Genomic DNA, 18,930 nt, shown 5'->3' on the forward strand with positions numbered 1-18,930 from the left:
GTTGGAGGAAGCACTAAGTGGAGAGAAATCAAAGCAACAAAAGAATTAATTGAAATTAAGATGGGAATTGAAATTGAAATGTAAAATTGAATGAAAATGAAATGTTAGTAAATGATGTAAATGACAGACTTGTAAGAAGTAAATCGGAAGAAATACATTGTTAAAGGGAAAAAAGCAAGGGTTGGAAGATTATTTTAACAAAGGTTTCAAGGAAAAAATGCAATAAATTGAAATATTTGTCAATAATTAAAAAGAGGAGGGCAATTGCGAATAATATTTTTAATAAATGAGAAAGATTGGGGTTGCCTGGACACCATAGTGGAAAATATTAAATTGAAAATGAATACAGCAATAGAGAGAGATGAAAGAGGAGTAGAGAGTAGAGAGATGGAAGAGAAGGGGAGAAGAGAGAGGGATGGAAGTGAGGGGAGGAAGGAAAAGAGGGGAAATCAGAGTAGGAGAGAGGGCTAGACAGGGAGGAAGAAAGGAGAAGGCGAAAGGAAGAGGAAGTAGAGAGGAGCAGGAGAGGAGGGAAAAAGAAAGTAAGAAGGAAAGAAGAGAGGGAGATGGCAGGATTGAGAAGAAAGATTGCTGTACAACAAAAAAGATGAAATGGAAGAAAGGCAACCCCAAACATATATAAATATACTAAGATAAAGAATGAACGGTTAAAAAATAAAAGAGAATAAATATGAATAAGCAGGAAAATTAGAATTTGAGGGTGAATGAAGATGTTTATATAAGTAAGCAAAGAAATATTGAGATATGATTAAAAAAAGGGAAAAAGAAAATTGTGGCAAAAATTGTAATTGAGTAAAATGTATTTGAATTTGATAAATTGTATAAGATATGGCCAATACTCTGTTCAAAAAAGATGTGGGTGAATGGGGGGGGGGGGGAACCAATAAAACTTGATTTAAAAAAAAAACAAAAAACATCAAGAGGGATGTGGTAGCGATGGACGAGATAGAGAAAACGACAATCACAATGATCAAAGGTCTCTAGAGCAATGTGAGATACTTTCTTGAACGTGGGAGTTTTCTGCTTTGAAGGCAAGAAAGTTATAGACTTATGCGTTATGTGGAGTAAATAGATGGGAAAGAAAAAAATCACTCCTTTTGGAACTTTTTCAAACAGAATAAAATTACCGTATTTTTCGGAGTATAAGATGCTCTGGACTATAAGACGCACCTACCTTTTTTGATGAGGAAAACAAGAAAAAGAAATCTGCCTCTGCCTCCCAGCAATTTTGCCTTGTTGCAGCAAACAACAAACAGCCTGCTTTCATTTTCATTTTCAGCATAGCTTGATTAGCACAAGAAAAAAAAAATCTGCTCCCAGCAATTTACCTCCTTGCAGCAAGCAGCAGAGGCCCTGAAAAACAGCTGAGAGCAAAAGAGCTGAGAGTCGGGAGGCCGACCCAATCAACTTGTGCTAATTAGGCTGTGCTGAAGCTGAAATGAGCTGTTTCTTCTTGCTGCTTGCTGCAAAGAGGTAAATTGCTGGGAGGCAGAGGCCAAAGGGTGGGGGCCAGTGGGTGGGCGGGGCTACATTCGGTCTATAAGACCCACCTAAATTTTCATCCCCTTTTAGGGAGTAAAAGGTGCGTCTTATACTCTGAAAAATACGGTATATCATAAAATCATTTATACCAGGGGTGTCAAACTCAAGGCCTGTGGACCAATCCTCCCTATGGGATGCTTAGATCTGGCCCATGGAGTCACCCTGGAAACAGCAAAGGACCAGCTTGTGGTCCCTCTGCCAGGGAGGGTTGCAGGGAGCCGTCGTAGCCCTAAACGGAGCTCAGGAACCCGTTTTCACTGGCAGAGCACTGAGGCCACCACTGGCGCCCTTGACATGAGTGACATTGAGCTGGCCATGCCCCCGGCCTCTCCAAGGTCAAACACAACCCTGATGCGGCCCTCAATGAACGAGTTTGACACCCCTGCTTTATACAATGGACTTTTAAAAGAGGAATATATTTTGTACATATAGTACAAATGTATTGGGGGTTGTTAGTAGCGGTAAATTAGTTCAAAAATCAGAGCCAATGCATTTTTGCTGGGAAATAATTATGCTCTGCAGGCGTCCCAGAGGAAGTTGATCAGCTACTGTGAGAAAAGAAAGCTGAATCCATATAGTATTTCATGCTTATTATAACCAATATTGACACTACACTGTTTGAAATCTTATTCATAAGTTTCCTCCATGGAGAATCTGGAAGAGTTTGCCTAAAAAGGTTACCCAGGGTACAAAAAACAACTTAGGACATCACCAACATATTGATGCATTCTTCCAACAGAAAGCATACCACTTTTGCTTATCTGAAGTATTCCATGCTCCAGAATAATATACGTCTTCCGATAGATTTGCAAGAAGTAGCAGAAGCTTCTTACAGTATAAGAGGTTTATTGTGGGGAGAAATCTGCTTCCTTCAGTTTCTTATGTGGTTGCAGTAAGTCATATATCTAACATATAATGCAAACTAATTTGTTCTAGATAAACAATTGCACTAAATTTTTCTAACGAAAAACCAGCAACACTGGTCTTCTAAAAGCCAGTTTGGTATAGTGTTAAGACACCAGTTTGTGAGTTCCAGTCATGCCTTAGAAATAAATCCGATTTGGTGACCATGTTGTGCCAATCACTCTTTCTCAGCCCTGGGAAGTAGGCACTGGCAAATCTCTTCTGAAATCTTACAAAAAAAAAAAAAAAAAAAAAAAGGGCAGGGATGTCTCCAGGCAGTTGCCAGGTGTCAACATTGACTTGAAACAAAATAAAAAAAAGAAAAGTTTAATGTCCAAGAATTGGGTTGACCTTTGTTCAGATCTTCCCAAAACATACTCCCTTGAAGATCATAGGTGTCCAAACCACCCATTTGCAGTATCAAGATTCTGGCCTGCTACAATGATGCTGAGACTAATTTTAAATGAATTGCCTCATAATCATGTTTTTATTGGATATGCACACCGAAAAGTAAAGCCATATTTCAAAGTACAGATTTCAAGCATAAAAAAAAAAAAAAAAAAAAACAATACAGAAGATTATCTAGTTTACACAAACCTTGAAAAATGTAGAAATCTGACTTGGTTGAAAGAAGGAAGAATAAGAACACAAGCCTATCCTCTATACAGTTTGACTCATTTGAAAAGCAGAGCGCTGTTGACAGACAATCAAAGAAATGGCCTGTCTTACAAAATTTGAACAGGGAGCAAAGGACAGATATATGAATACTGCACGGAGAGGTCCAGGGAAGACATGGTCCACATGTTTCATTTTTAAAAGTACAAGGAATTGGATCTTTATCTTATGTATCTTGTCGGAGGACAGTAAGCGAATTTCACGCTAGGACAATGGCTTGAGCAACCTCTCATCAGCTACAATGTTGCTGCTGCCGCCGCCGATTGCAAAGCAACTACCTCCACGCATGCTGAGGCCGCTTCCATAGCCAAGACTGCTGCCGGCAGCAGATCCTTGTGAAATATGTGAAGAGGTAATGGCTGCGAAAAGAAGAAATAGAGAAGAACTGGGTATTTTCTGTTCTAAGAAAGGCAGCTACTTTGTGGAAATTATGGGAAGGGTGATCTCTACAGACTCTGTTAAATCCATCCTTCCTAAAATGGGACCTTCAAACATTTCCCCCAAGTGAAAAAAAATTAAAACCTCTTTATTTATTTTATTTCTCCATGGTGCCAAAGGTCAGATGAAAGAGTATGATGATCTCGCTTGAGATCAAATGCAAGAAGGTCGCATGAGATCTGAGGATGAAATTACTAATATTTTGCAAAGATTTGGTGGTGATCAGAGTTCCCACAAATTCGCTTCTTGCTTTCTGAGGCCTGAAAAATTGGTCAAATCCTGTCCTACGGCATTCTATAGGGTGTTTAAAATGGAGATAGATGCAGATTTTCAGCCCATGCTTATGGCACTATATTGGCCAGAGGTGACATTCAGCAGGTTCTGACCAGTTCTGGAGAACCGGTAGCAGAAATTTTGAATAGTTTGGAGAACCACCTCTGACTGGCCCCGCCCCCATCTATTCTCTGCCTCCCGAGTCCCAGCTGAGAAATGGGAAGAAATGGGGATTTTGCAGTATCCTTCCCCTGGAGTGGAGAGAGATTGGAGATTTTACAGTATCCTTCCCCTGCCACACCCACCATGCCATGCCCACCAAGCCACGCCCACAGAACCGGTAGTAAAAAAAATTGAATCCCACCACTGATATTGGCATAACACACCAAGAACTTTGCTGTGTTGCTGCTAGTGTAATTGTTGCAGCTGTAATTGCAAAACCAACAATTGCAGGGGAAGAGGCAGGGCAGGAGGGTTCAGGGACAGCAGAAAGGACAGATGTCTCTATCTAAATAGAAGCAAGGAGCCTTTTAATCACCACTGTACAGCAAATGTCTTATAATGTGGATATTCTTCAGTATACTTACAGATGTTCACCGCATCTGCTGCATCATTTGCCAATCTGTAGGAAACAAAACAGAAGTCAAGCATAAGTAAGAATTCAAATGTATTCTGAGCATATATACCATGTTCCCCGAAAATAAGACCCTGTCTTATATTTTTTTGAACCCCGAAATAAGCGCTTGGCCTTATTTTCAGGGATGTCTTATTATTTTGGGGTGCATGGAGCAAGATGGGGCTCCTCTTGCTGTCTTAGCTGATTTCCTGCTCTGCGTTTAAATATTTTTGGGGAGGGTTTATTTTCAGGGGGAGACTTATTTTAGCGCATACACCGACCGGTACGCTCACACAGAGAGGGCCTCCTCAGGGTGCCGTCAGCCAAACAATGTAGACTGGCGACCCCCAGGGGGAGAGCCTTCTCTGTGGGGGCCCCTGCCCTCTGGAAAGAATTACCCCCGGACATACGAAGGATCCCCGACCTCCGCGCCTTCTGTTGTGCAGTGAAGACCCTGTTATTCCAGCAAGCTGCTCTGATGGGATAAATGATTTTAATTTGGTTTTAATATGGTTTTAAAATTGGTTTTAAAATGAGAGTTTTAAATTCGGCCTATGATTTAATTATTTTAATCTGCTTTTAAATTCTATTTTTGTACATTGTTTTTATTATGGCTGTTCACCGCCCTGAGTCCTTCGGGAGAAGGGCGGTATATAAATTAAATTAAATTAAAATTAAATTAAAATTAAAAAAGCCCAATTGGGCTTATTATCAGGGGATATCTTATTTTCGGGGAAACAGGGTAGTTAACTGAAAGAAAACCAATGTTGTATGACTATTGTTGCAAAGTCATCAAGTCCTTAAGGACACTGAAGAATGAACTTAAAGGGAAAAAGGCTCACTGAACTAGATGCTAATGGGAATGGAATTTTGGGGGGAGATTGTGGACTGAACCCAAGGTTACTGGAGGCCACACCATATATATTATTCCACTATTCAAGTAATAATAGTAAAAAGGTAGACTTTTAAAAAACTAGTACTAGTAAAGAGTTTGTAAAGATTCTACTTAGATGGTCTATCACTGACCGACATTCTTCTCCTTCCAGAAGTTTTCTGTAGGTAGCAATCTCAATATCCAGGGCGAGCTTCACATTCAGTAGCTCCTGGTATTTCTTGAGTTGCCTGGCCATCTCTTGCTTGGCTTTCTGAGCGGCATCCTCAAGGTTAGCCAGTTTCTGCCTTGCGTCTTTGAGTGCCAGTTCACCTCGGTCTTCTCCTTCAGCAGTCTTTGCCTTTAGGTTAGCACCCTTAAGGGAGGAAGGAAAGAGAAATTAGCATAGAAGATCATCTCTTCAGAAGAGAGTAAAATATCTTCAGTTACATTATCCCATAAGCAGATATAATAAACTTATATTGGGCCAAGACCCATCCTTGGACTTTTGTAGGATCTCCAAGGACACCCCAAAATGTTAAGGGATTCCTGCTCCAGACATTGTAAGCATGGATGGTACTAATGAAATAATATGACTTCCAACTTTGGAAGAGCCCTTTTGAGTATAGAGTCATAGGGCTGGAAGGGATCTTGAAAATCTTCTAATTGAACCTCCTGCCCAAGTCAGGAGTCCTTACAACTAGTGCGGACAAATGGTTGTCCAATTTTTTCTTGAAAGCCTCCAGTGATGAAGCACAAACAACTCTGGGAAGATATTTAAGCTTGCAATGAAATGGGATATTTTCAGCATCCTGTAGGCAGCAATTGTTCTGTTGCATTGTAACTAGGAATAGGATTTCCTTTTTCCCAACCATTTCTAGTTAGTGCATTAATAGGATCAGCCATGTTGCTGTTGCTTTTTGCTTAGAGAGGATGGAGTGTGGTATAAATGGAAAGTTGAAAGGAAAGAAGTCCAGGGAGAAGATGGCTGCTTGCATTAGTATGCTGGCCAGGTGAGTTTAGTAATTTACAATGCCAATTAAAGGGTAAAGGTAAAGGTTCCCCTCGCACATATGTGCGAGTCATTCCTGACTCTAGGGGGCGGTGCTCATCTCCGTTTTAAAGCCGAAGAGCCAGCGCTGTCTGAAGACATCTCTGTGGTGATGTGGCCGGCATGACTAAACGCCAAAGGTGCATGGAATGCTGTTACCTTCCCACCAAAGGTGGTCCCTATTTTTCTACTTGCATTTTTTATGTGCTTTCGAACTGCTAGATTGGCAGAAGCTGGGATGAGTAACGGGAGCTCACCCCGTTACGCAGCACTAGGGATTCGAACCGCTGAACTGCCGTCCTATCGATTGACAAGCTCAGTGTCTTAGCCACTGAACCACCATGTCCCTCACTACCAATACCAATTAAAAATAATAATAAACAATACCAATTAAGTGGCAATTAATTAATTAATTAATTAATAATGAATGAATTAGATTTACGGCTATTTGTAAAAGAATAATTGGTTTTGTGAAAGTTATGAGGATGAGCAACACCAATGCTGTGCTATACTTTGTTTTGCAGGGAAGTAATCTAAAAAGGGAATTGTCTTCTCAGCATGTCCTCTGTGTTTCACATACAAGTATTGCTAAATTTGAATTTAAATATATGCAATAAAGTAGCAATCTATTAAGATAAAAAAAATAAAGCATTTCAATAGCAATATCACTTAGACTTATATACTACTTCATAGTGCAGCCCTGTCTAAGCAGTTTACAGAGTCAGCATATTGCCCCGAACAATCTAGGACCTCATTCAACCTGGGAATAATCTTCTAGGAATGTAATATGATGACATCTTACGATGTTCTTTCAAGCCAGAAATGTGGCTGAGCCATACCAATGTACGATCACAACTTTGGGAGAACGCAGAAACCTACCTGCTTTTTCACACCTTCAATTTCAGCCTTCAGCCGCTGGACATGTCGGTTAAATTCTGAAATCTCATGCTTGGCGTTACGAAGATCATCAGCATGCCTTCCTGCAGTACCCTGGAGTTCCTCGTACTAAAAAAAGTGGAAGGCAGCTACTGTAGTTTAATTATTTAATTACGGGAGGGAGTTAGATTGATTCATTTGTGAGAGTGTATATATCTGTTTGTCTATTGGCCTCCCGCTATCTGGTGCCTCAAGATATTTTGCATCACAAATCTTACGTTTGCTTATTTGTTTATTTACATTTCACGAGTCTAAACCACCCATCTCCCTCCAAAGAGGGGCTCTGGCTGATGTACAATCTAATATGACCAATAACTACAACATTAATTAACACTAAATTTAAAAACTAAATTAGGGCCAAACATTTTAAAATTATAGAAAAAATGACAAGCATCAAAGGGCAAAAAAATCCTAAAATGGTATTAAAGTTGGATTATTACATTTCCCAAACTGGGAATTCTAGCCGAGAAGTAGGAAGATTGCACTTGAGGACACCTGGCTGGGAAAGCTGCAATATATACATCTACCACAATCTCTTTTGGGGAAAGTGTCTTTCTAAAAGTATAACTGCAGCAAATTCAAAAGGAAGTAGGGAAGAACTCTACAAGAGGCCAAAGTGACATGCTGTTTCCCCGACTACTAATAGGTTTACAATAAATGATTGGTGGGACAATGAGAAAGGAGGAGAAGCAACATCCCTCCAACTGGTTTGGCTTTGCTAATTCTAATTTTGAAAGAAAACATTTGGCCTCCCCTTACAGCTTATTCACTGTAAGGCAGCAACAGCTCACCCACCCAACTTTTATGGATGACGATTTACCTTGCTTTGGTACCAAGCTTCAGCCTCCGCCCTGCTTTTCTTGGCAATGTCTTCATACTGGGCTTTGACTTCAGCAATGATGCTGTCGAGGTCCAGGTAGCGATTGTTGTCCATGGACAAAATCACAGAAGTGTCAGAGATCGTCCTCTGTAGATCTTCCAGTTCCTGCACGTGTGATAGGAATAGTCCACTCAGGAAATATACACAAAAAGATTACTCCTTGGCAACTGCCTAATTCAAAATTTAGAGCAAGCGGTCCTTTCTATCAGGTAAGTAAGGAAATTGGAAGAGGTGTTCGTTTTGCATAATTTCTTTTGTTTCCCAAATTACTTCCAACTTTTTTCTAATGGTCATGTTTTTTTTATCGAAAATACAGTTGACCAGAAAGGACAAGTTGAGATAAAAGCTATTAAAAAATGTCTATGGAAAAATCCAAAGAACTGCACAGGGCACAGAATCCTCAGCACTGTTTTCCTAAAAAGTCATCTTTGTCCTCCCAACTTGTTAAATTTAAGAATCTATTGTCTAGGTACAATCAATTATTTGCAACTTGTACAAGGCAGTTTTGGGGTTACCAAATGCTGTGCCAAATGCTTCCTGTTCAACTGGTATTTTGGCTGATCCTGAACAGCTTAAACTTATTTTAACAAAATCATATTTTACATTTCATTCTGCAGGTAAACCTATGCAGATAAATTTATGACTGATGCAGTGCTGGTACATCAGTAATTTCCATGGAATTAATAAAGGATCAGGAAATATTGGAGTAAAAGAATACGGAATGACTCTTCCTGATGACAGCATTTATCATTAGCTCTTGGGATCCTGGAACTGCAGGATTTCTTAAATAATTCTTAATTAACTCTGAACCAATTTTGAAATTCTTATTGTTCTTTAAACTACTTGAGGAATTTTCAACTTCTTTTGATTTATATTTCCCCTTCCTTCCTTCCTTCCTTCCTTCCTTCCTTCCTTCCTTCCTTCCTTCCTTCCTTCCCCCCTCCCTCCCCCCTCCCTGTTATAACAAAATACGTTACAAAGCAATGCTTTAGAACCTTGTTTGAACTATCATCTTATCTAGAGGTAAGTGGGAGGGGACTTTTAATACTTAAAATAGTTCCAAAAAATAAATAAATATTGTAGCTTTCTCTTTGGCAGGACATACAGTATATTTACATAATATAACGCAATTCAAAGAAAATGATATTGACTCTTACTCTTTCATATATGCGTCTGAGAAACTCTATCTCGTCAATTAAAGTTTGAAGATCAATTTCTAGTATTGCTTTGTCTATGTAGGCAGCATCCACTTCCTAAAAAGGAAACACTGAATTTAATGGTGAAAAGTTAAAGGACTGTTTATTAATGGATTATTGTTTCCTGATTATTTTTCGGTATGGAAATACAAACACACACACATGTATACTAATTGTACTTGTTTCTGGGATAGTCCCACCTTTTAACATCACAGCAAGGGCTGCCTTTCTGCAAAGTAGCTGCACTGCAGACAAACCAGGGGTGAAATCCAGCAGGTTCTGACAGGTTCTGGAGAACTCATAGTGGAAATTTTGAGCAGTTCGGAGAACCGGAAAATACCACTGCTGGCTGGCCCCAGAGTGGGGTGGGAATGGAAATTTTGCAATGTCCTTCCCCCTGGGGTGGGAATGGAAATTTTGCAATATCCTTCCCCTGCCACGCCTACCAAGCCACGCCCCCAGAACCGGTAGTAAAAAATATTTAACTTCACCACTGGGACAGACTCTCACCTTCTTGAGGATTACAAAGTCATTCTCTGCTTCCGCACGCTTTTTGAGCTCATCTTCATACCTATTTGGGGAGGAGAAAATAATAACACCTACTTAGAGAAATCTAGTAAAGCTGCTGCACTTCTTAAATGTTTTTAAAAGAGTCCTGACTATATCCCAGGGGTGATTCTCAGATATGGCTGATCAATTATCACAAAACGGTCTGAGAAAATTTGCTTTGTTACCCAACTGGACCTACAAGGCCTGAAGGAGGACAGACAGATAGAAAGATGGACAAAGTTTTGAGTATTTCATTCCCTGCCAACATTCTGTAGTTGGGGGTGGCTTAGGCTTGCCATACCTGGACTGGACAAGGCTGAAGAATCATCTGCAAAGAGTTAGCAGTCCTATGATTCTCTGTGTCAATGTAACGATAATCTGAATTTGTGCAACCCGGGAATATTAACTATGCTGAGATCCTAAGGAGTTTAAATCCACCTACACCTGTTGGCCAAGAGCCAATCTGTAGTTCTTTGATCCGCTCACACCTAGCTTGTAAACTACCTCGGCACTTTTGTTTTTAACAGAACCTGTTGTGAGATTCTTAGATGCAATATCAGCAAAGGGTGTAAATGAGGGAGCAAAGCTGAATGGCTAAAAACTTTAAGAGCCACTTTGGGATAGTAGTTAAAGCACCAGACTCGTAACTGAGAGATTGTGACTTTTAAATTCCATCTTAGGTACAAAGCCAAGTCAATGACTTTGGGCCAGTTACTCTCAGCTCTAGGAAGCAAGTCATGGCAAACCACTTCTGGAAAACCTTGCCAAAAAAACCCACAAGGGCCAGTCCAGGCCATTGCCTGACATAAAAAAAAAGAGCCTTGACTTGCTGGCATACACATGCATAAAAGAGGGAGTAAGATGAAACTTGGAGCAAAACTGAAGGTTTAAAGGTCTTACTTGCTCTTGTTATCCTCTACAAGGTTTTGGGTGTTAAGTAGCTCTCCATCCAGCCTTACTTTGTCCTTCTCCAGATCATTCAGTTCTTTCCTAAGAGTGTTGATGTAACCATTGAAAAGTTCCTCAAGGTTACTCTTCACAGTTTTCTGGTCATGTTCCTGAAGCAGAGCCCATTTTGTTTCCAGCACTTTATTCTCTTGCTCAAGGAAACGCACCTGAGGCAGAAAGACAAGGATTTGGGGGTTGGAGGATTAAAGAGGCAAATCCTTTTGTAATTCCTGACATAGTTCTCAAATTGTTTTGATGTATTCTTGAGCAGATTTTACAAAAAGTCTACTTTTTTCTTGCATTTATTTCCTTCCTTCCTTCCTTCCTTCCTTCCTTCCTTCCTTCCTTCCTTCCTTCCTTCCGCCTGGCCCCAATAGTTAGCCTTCCTGTATCTAGTGCCCTCTAGCTATGAGTTCACTGTATGACCTTGGACCAGTCTCTGTCTCCCAATCCAACTCATCTCACAGGGTTTTCTTGAGAAAATAGAAGGAGAAAGATGTGTAGGATATGTTCACTGCCTTGAGTTATTTCTAAAAATAATAAAGGTGGTATACAAATAAGTAAATATTCCTCTAGACTAGTTTGTGTATGGGAGTGTAGTTACCCATGCAATTCTGTACCTCACCAATGCTCCAATTCTCATCCCAAAAAGTATCCCATTATTGCATAAATATTTCTAATAGACACTTTGAAATGAGGTAAATTGCGATTGTAGATGAATGAGTGAATGCAGGAATGAGTGAATGAACTCTAAACCTACTCAGGCATCTTCTTGCACACACTTTGAGTGTGTTACCTGCCTCTTCCATATCTCACATTACTCATCATGACCTAATTCTTTCTTCAACTCTGCTAAAAAATTTTCTCTGAGCAAGAACTACATCATATCTGCATGTTTTACATTTCTAGGCTAAAGGGTCATAGTTATGTGTTTCAAAGCAGTTTGATTCATGGTTACTAGTCAGGAAAAAAAGATTCTGTGGCTCCAAATTCCACCTCAGAGTCACGCCTTCTCAATGGCCACCCCAACCTATTGAAACAGCCTCCCAACTGAGATCTGAGGGATCCCCCTACCCTTTTGATCTTCTGGAAGGTTGTGAAGACCTGGCTCTTTCCCCACACATTGGACTGGGATGGGGATTGAGCAATGAGGACGATGGTCTGGCACCTGGGGGGAGAGTACTTTTTCTTTTCATTTGCCTGTTCTGTTTATTTTGTTTTCCTAAATATGTCATTTCAATCCTCTAATATATGCTTTGCTAGTATCCCACACGTTTTGCAGAGATGCTTGGAGACGAAGCCATCCAAAAGAAAAGCAATATACATTCTATTCAAATAGACATTTGTCGTGGTCAAGAATAGATATGATATGGATGTCAACAGAATTAATAGCTAAAATACAAGAGATTGAGATTGAAACAAATGTATGGGCAGACCACAATCCAATAATAATGACATGGAAGGGGAAAAAAAGAAAAATGTGATGGACATTAAATCAAAATTTATTAAATGAAAAAAACTTTCAACAATATATGGAAAAAGAACTGACTTTTTTTTTTTACTTTTTCTTTTCACTGTTACGAGATAGATGGCCATATAAACCCAATAAATAAATAAATAAATTGAATAAATAAATAAAACATACATACATACATACATACATACATACATACATACATTTTGTTTGATTAGCTCTCATTTCCTCTGTCACTATTATATAGTGAGAAACTCTATTGACCTACTGAGATTCACGTTAGAGAAAATACTATCTTAACTTTTCCAATCTCCCTTTCTGCAATAGAAAAATATCCCTCATGGCATTCCTCCAATCAAGTTGCTGTTGCACAGCAGCAAAACCAGGCAAAATTGGCAGCTGTGTAATCTCATCTAGCTGGTGCCAGCCAGTGATAAATAACAGCTGTAATGACATGAGCAAAAATTGAAGAGGAGCTGGAGGAAGGCACTTGAGATCTTTCCCAATCCACAGCAACCTGAAATAATAAAGCATTTATTTATTCTCACCTTATCTATGAAGGTGGCAAACCGGTTGTTGAGTGTCTTGATCTGTTCTCTTTCTTCTTTGCGAACCTTCTCTATGGTGGGGTCAATCTCCAGCTTGAGAGGCGTCAACAGGTGGGGATTGATAGTTACTTTTTGGATTCCACCTGGTGGGCAAATTGGGAAGCCAGGGTCCCCTCTCCCTCCACCAAAACCAGCTCCACCTAGCCCATCGCCTCCACCAATACCACCACCAACAGCAGAGCCACTACAAACTCCACCACCATACCCATAGCTTCCACCGATGCCACTGCCATAACTGCCTCCAACTGCGATTCTCCTGAGTCCACCAAGATTGTAAAGGCTTTGGCTGCCAAAACCAGCCCCACCGGCCCGGCCCCAGCCAGCACCTCCTGTGCCACAGCTTCCACCTCTGCCCACACTTTGTGAGCTCCAGTTGGTGCGACACAAGTTAGGTAGGATGGCAGATGAGTTACTGAAGCCTCTCCTCTGAATTCTGATGTTGGCTCGGTGAGACATTTTAAATGGTGATGAGCTGAAGAGCAAAGATGCAGAAAGAGGTAGAGAGAGAAAGAGAGGACACAGTCAGTGAAGCAGAGGCAGGTGTAGTTGTGAGCTCTAGGTTTTAAATTTTCTTCTCTTATATATATATTGTCAAGGAAGTGGGATTGGTTGTGATTGCACATGATCATCTTTCCAAATAATGTCACTGGGGATGCGGCCCTCAGGCTTTTCGAAATGGGAACAGACTGTCCTTCCATAAACACCTCACATAAAGGCTAAATGGAAGTGCAACCAGCTAAAACATGCCGGCTTGTCATTTAGGAATAATGAATACTTTTCTTAAGTTAAGCACTAAATGATGGAAATGAGCCAGAGAAATGTATCCAAGGAGGAACAACAAGGGGAAAAAAAAAAAAAAAACCCTAGTGGGAAATCTTGTTCCATGTAAGTTGCTCTAGCTTGTGAGGAAGATGGTCTGGGGGTGATTTTGGATTTGCAGCTCCTGCTTGAAGACCATGTGGCTAATAGGCCCTATTTTCATCCTGTGTACTAATTGTACTTATTGTTTGATTGCAAGGCCCTTTAGACAATAACTCATGCCGTAATCACCACACATTGGATCAGTGGTGAAATCCAACTTTTTTTTTTACTACCGGTTCTGTGGGTGTGGCTTCGTGGACGTGGTGTGGCTTGGTGGGCATGGCTTGGTGGGTGTGGCAGGGGAAGGATACTGCAAAATCCTCATTCCCTCCCCACTCCTGGGGGAAGGATATTGCAAAATCTCCATTCCCACCCCACTCTGTGGCCACCCAGAGGTGGTATTTGCCGGTTCTCCGAACTACTCAAAATTTCTGCTACCAGTTCTCAAGAACCTGTCAGAACCTGCTGGATTTCACCCCTGCATTGGATTCCTGCATTGTACTCTATATACTCTTAAAGACCATTTGGAAGTAAAAGCTGGTCCAAAATTCAATGGTACAGGTATTGTTGGGCATGCTCCTATAACTCCATTGCTCTACAAGTTGCATAGATTACTGAAGGGCTTCTGGTAGCCAATTCACTTTTGTGCTCACTATTACCTACAAAGCCAGCCTTTCTTGGTAGAGAGCCAGGGTATCCAAGGACTGTCTATTTTAGTGATGGCTAACCTTTTCCGGACCAAGTGTCCAAAGCCCCAAAATGCAATGCATATGCGCCCCCGCATGCGTGTGCACTCCTGCACGCCCCCCCTGCATGCGCCCTGACCCCTGCACGGACCCCACCCCCCGTGCATACTCGGCAGAGACCTAATGACCAGCATGCATGGCGGAGCTGAACTGGGGCAATGGCTCACATGCCCACAGAGAGGGCGCTGCATGCCACTTGTGGCACGCGTGCCATAGGTTTGCCATCACAGGTCTATTTCATATACTTTCTGCCTCTCCAGTAAAATCAAGCGGAGTTGGTTTCTTCAGGTCCCTTCTATCAATCGTTGTCATCAATTGGGACATAGGAAGCATACCTTCTCTTTCATAATGTCTGAACAACATCATACCAGAAATTGCTATGGCTTTCCACCCAAGTGAGGTTCTGGAAGTCTTTAATAATATGGTTGTTTCCCCAGGTCTGGATGTTTGTTGGCGGGATATTATTAAGCAGTCACTCTAGTTCCTTTTTATTGTTGTTTTTTTAAGCTGCCCAGAGTGAATCTGGAGTCTATTAAATAATTAACTAAATGGATCCATACCCCAGAGACAAGAGATCAATAAAATAATAATAATTTCAATAAAATTCTGGCAACCTTACATAAGGTTGCCAAACATCCAGAATTTATGAGATCATTTTTAAAAACCCACTCCACAGCAGAAATTGTGTTGGAAGTGGCCTGATATCATCACTCACTCTCTTGCAGCATGTGAAGCAATTCAACAATCCAAAACAAACAAACAAACAAAAAAAAACCACTGCAATCATCTCTGTGTGTACTGGGAGTTTTTTTTTTTTGGGGGGGGGGGAGGTGTGCGCTTCAAGTCAATCCCAACACCTGGCATCTTTATGGAGAGCTCCATGCCATTTCCTTGGCAACTCTACACAGGTTGGTTGCCATTATCTTTGGAGATTTATTTTTTTCTACTTCCCAGTCCAAGGTTGAGAGAGTGACTGGTGCAAAGCCACCCAACTGGCCTCTATGCTTAACTAGACCTGTCTGCTCTCAATCCATCACCTTAACCATTTGTCACTCTCTTAATTTGGGATTAGTTTTCATTCAACACTTATTCCTGAGTAACTATGCAGTGGACTGCATGGTGAGGCTTCAGATAAATATTTACCTCAGAGTACGTTCCACTGAATTCCATGGTGCGTGTTTGTCTGTGTGTATGTGTGTGTATGTGTACATGAAACCATCTGAAAAATATTTATATATTGTATTTAGGGATGACATTAACTTGTCTCTCCCAATTTTCCTTAATTAGTTTATATAGCCTAACCAACCCATGTCCAGCTGTTTTCTTTTCCTGGCAAGCCAGATATTTCTCATCTGCCAACCTGCAATGATTTTATTTGGTTTTTGTTTGTAGCTGCTTTAGTTTGGGGTTGTTTTTTTTTTTGGTTGCCTTATTTGGCTGGTTTTGTTTAGTGTAGCAGGTCGACTTCCGACCACAACTGAACCCTAAATTTCTGTTGCTAAGTGAGACAGTTGTTAAGTGAGTTTTGCCCCACGTTACGATTTTTCTTGCCACAGTTGTTAAGTGAATCACTGCGGTTGTTAAGTTAGTAAGATGGATGTTGAATGAATCGGGCGGCCCCGTTGACTTTGCTTGTCAGAAGGTCACAAAAGATGATCCCATGACCCCAGGACACTGCAACTGTCATAAATATGAGTCAGTTGTCAATAATCTGAATTTTGATCATGTAACCACGAGGATGCTGCAACAGTCATAATGTGAAAAATGATCATAAATCACTTTTTTCAGTGCCGTTGTAACTTTGAACAGTGACTAAATGAACTGTTGTAAGTCAAGGACTACCTGTATTATGATTACAGGTATTTCTCATTGTATGACTGATCACTGAGCAATCATTTAAAGTTACGATGGACCCTCCCAAAAGCACTTATGACCCCAATTTGAAGTTCTGATGGTTCCCCCCCCCACTGTGGTCATGTGACTGTATTTTGGGCACTGGACAACCAGCCTGCATTTACAATCATTTTTAATATCCTGCAGGCACATGAACGCAATTTGTGACATTTTTGCTGGAAACTGGCATTTGCTTCTGGTTTCTCGCAAAAAACCTCATCCCATAGCAAAAAAATGGGTTCACTTAATGACTGCCACTAAAAAAGGTCATAAAATTGGGTGTGATCACATGATGACTTGCTTCACGACAATCATGATTTACAATGTAGTAAGCTGGGGTTTTCCTGTTTGCCTGTTTACAAGATATTTTATTTATTTATTTATTTATTGGTTCAATTTATATGCCGCCCTTCTCCGGAGACTCAGGGCGGCAATAGCCTTCATACTTTTGTATATACCTGCTTAGTAGGGCTTTCGCCCACCCCCCCAAAGCGGTGTTCTTTTTTATACAAAGTCAGCTTATTGCCCCCACAATCCGGGTCCTCATTTTACCTACCTCGAAAGGATGGAAGGCTGAGTCAACCTTGAGCCTGGTGAGATTCGAACTTGCAGTAATTGCAGGCAGCTGGTGTTACTTAACAGTACTTTAATCTGCTGCACCACCAAGGCTCTTTCAATTTAGAAAGGGAAATAATACTTCTTTAAAATGCTGATCATCAATCTTCACCCAACAATTTACATGCTTTAAGAGAATTTTCTTGGTATGAGATGCCCATTCATTTTGAATGCTTGCAAACTAGACATCAGTCCTTACCCAAAATTCCTGGTTCACAAACTGTTTTGTTTTTCTAAAAGCCATGAAGCCACGATGGGAATCAATTTGCTTATTTTGACAAATACAATTAGTTGCTTCCCACTACTTTACCAAATTAACACAGCTGGCTGGGATCACTCAAAGGATCAGTCATACTAAAAAGGCATCAAAGCATTTTAATTAATTAAGCTGATAAGGAAACCTACATGTCCTTAGGCAGGGAATGAGTAGTTTTTTCAGGGAAACTGCAAATTACAGTCTTTTTGATGGGCATGCCTTTATTCCTCTAAACATTAATCTGCTTAGAATTCTTCTCCTTTATTTTCTCACTGGGCAGTTTGGAAATGAAAATTTATAATGGGCAGGTTGTCAAGAACATGTCTGGTATACGAGAAGAGGAAAGAGGGAACAATTTGTCTGAGTTGCAATATACAGCTTTCGAAATTATGCAAAGGTGATTGATGATTGAACTGGTTTATGCAAGCAGTCTCCCAGACACATACCACAAGGTGAGCCTCATAGTTCACTACTGGGGTGTCTGAAGGTTGCAAGATCGGGATGGTATAACAGCTAAAATCTTTTTTTAAAAAAAAATATTTATTTATTTGTTTGTTTGTTTGTTTGTCTGTTTGTCAAGCGCGTATTATATAACAGATATAAGTACCCTGTTTCCCCGAAAATAAGTCTCCCCCTGAAAATAAGCCCTCCCTGAAATTATTTAAACACAGAGCTGGAAATCAGGTAAGACGGCAAGAGGAGCCCCATCTTGCTTCACGCACCCCAAAATAATAAGACCTCCCTGAAAATAAGGCCAAGCATTTATTTTGGGGTTCAAAAATATATATAAGACAGGGTCTTATTTTTGGGAAAACATGGGTATAAACATGATTATGAATACATGAAATGGGACATTAGGACAGGGACGGTAGGCATAGTGGTGCGATTTTGCATGCCTTGTTTTCTTTGTTTCCCATTCCTTAAAGATTTTGATCTGGCCTCCTAGCTAAAAACAGCCTAAATATACATTACAGCAATTATTCCTAACCAGCCCAAGTTATCCTTTCCCTTTACTATTGAACCAGCTTGTATGCAACTCAAACCACAAATCTTTTTTTTTTTTAAAGATGAGATAAATAGTGTTTAGTACAGTGATTGTGCTGATAACCTCTCTTAAAAGTTTTTAGGCAGCACAGCCACTATATTAAATGAAAAATAAAATCTACTGAATTGTTCAAAGACAGACCCCTGTATGGCTACTGCCATGTGGTTGCCATTTTGAATCCCTCCTTGTGCTGAAGGGCCATATGATTATGCATTAAGGTCCTAGAATTCATCAAGTGGATTGATTAGTTTCACCACACAGGATCTTTGTCTAGCCATAATGATGATGGCAAAAGAAGTCTACTCCAGGGGTGAAATCCAGAAGGTTCTGACATGTTCTGGAGAACCGGTAGCAGAAATTTTGAGCAGTTCAGAGAACCAGTAGCGGAAATTTTGAGCAGTTCAGAGAACCAGTAGCGGAAATTTTGAGTAGTTTGGAGAAGCGGCAAATACCACCTCTGGCTGGCCCCAGAGTGAGGTGGGAATGGAGATTTTGCAATATTCTTCCCCCAGGAGTGGGGAAGGAATGGAGAT

General features: G+C 40.5%; 1 protein-coding gene across 1 annotated transcript; it reads right to left on the reverse strand.

Annotated features, from left to right (window-relative positions):
• Positions 1–2,923: 2,923 nt before the first annotated feature.
• LOC148115341 (keratin, type II cytoskeletal 6A-like) lies at positions 2,924–13,545 on the reverse strand. Its single transcript, XM_087886820.1, has 9 exons — positions 12,922–13,545; positions 10,852–11,066; positions 9,913–9,973; positions 9,364–9,459; positions 8,147–8,311; positions 7,270–7,395; positions 5,495–5,715; positions 4,440–4,474; positions 2,924–3,500 (listed from the first exon to the last, which is right to left on the reverse strand). Exons 1-9 carry the CDS (start codon positions 13,435–13,437, stop codon positions 3,346–3,348), a joined length of 1,590 nt encoding a protein of 529 aa, XP_087742946.1. The 5' UTR covers positions 13,438–13,545; the 3' UTR covers positions 2,924–3,345.
• Positions 13,546–18,930: the final 5,385 nt, after the last annotated feature.

The sequence above is a fragment of the Pantherophis guttatus genome, chromosome 2 (genome assembly GCF_059756535.1).
Source record: "Pantherophis guttatus breed Tessera chromosome 2, ASM5975653v1, whole genome shotgun sequence".
Taxonomy (NCBI): domain Eukaryota; kingdom Metazoa; phylum Chordata; class Lepidosauria; order Squamata; family Colubridae; genus Pantherophis; species Pantherophis guttatus.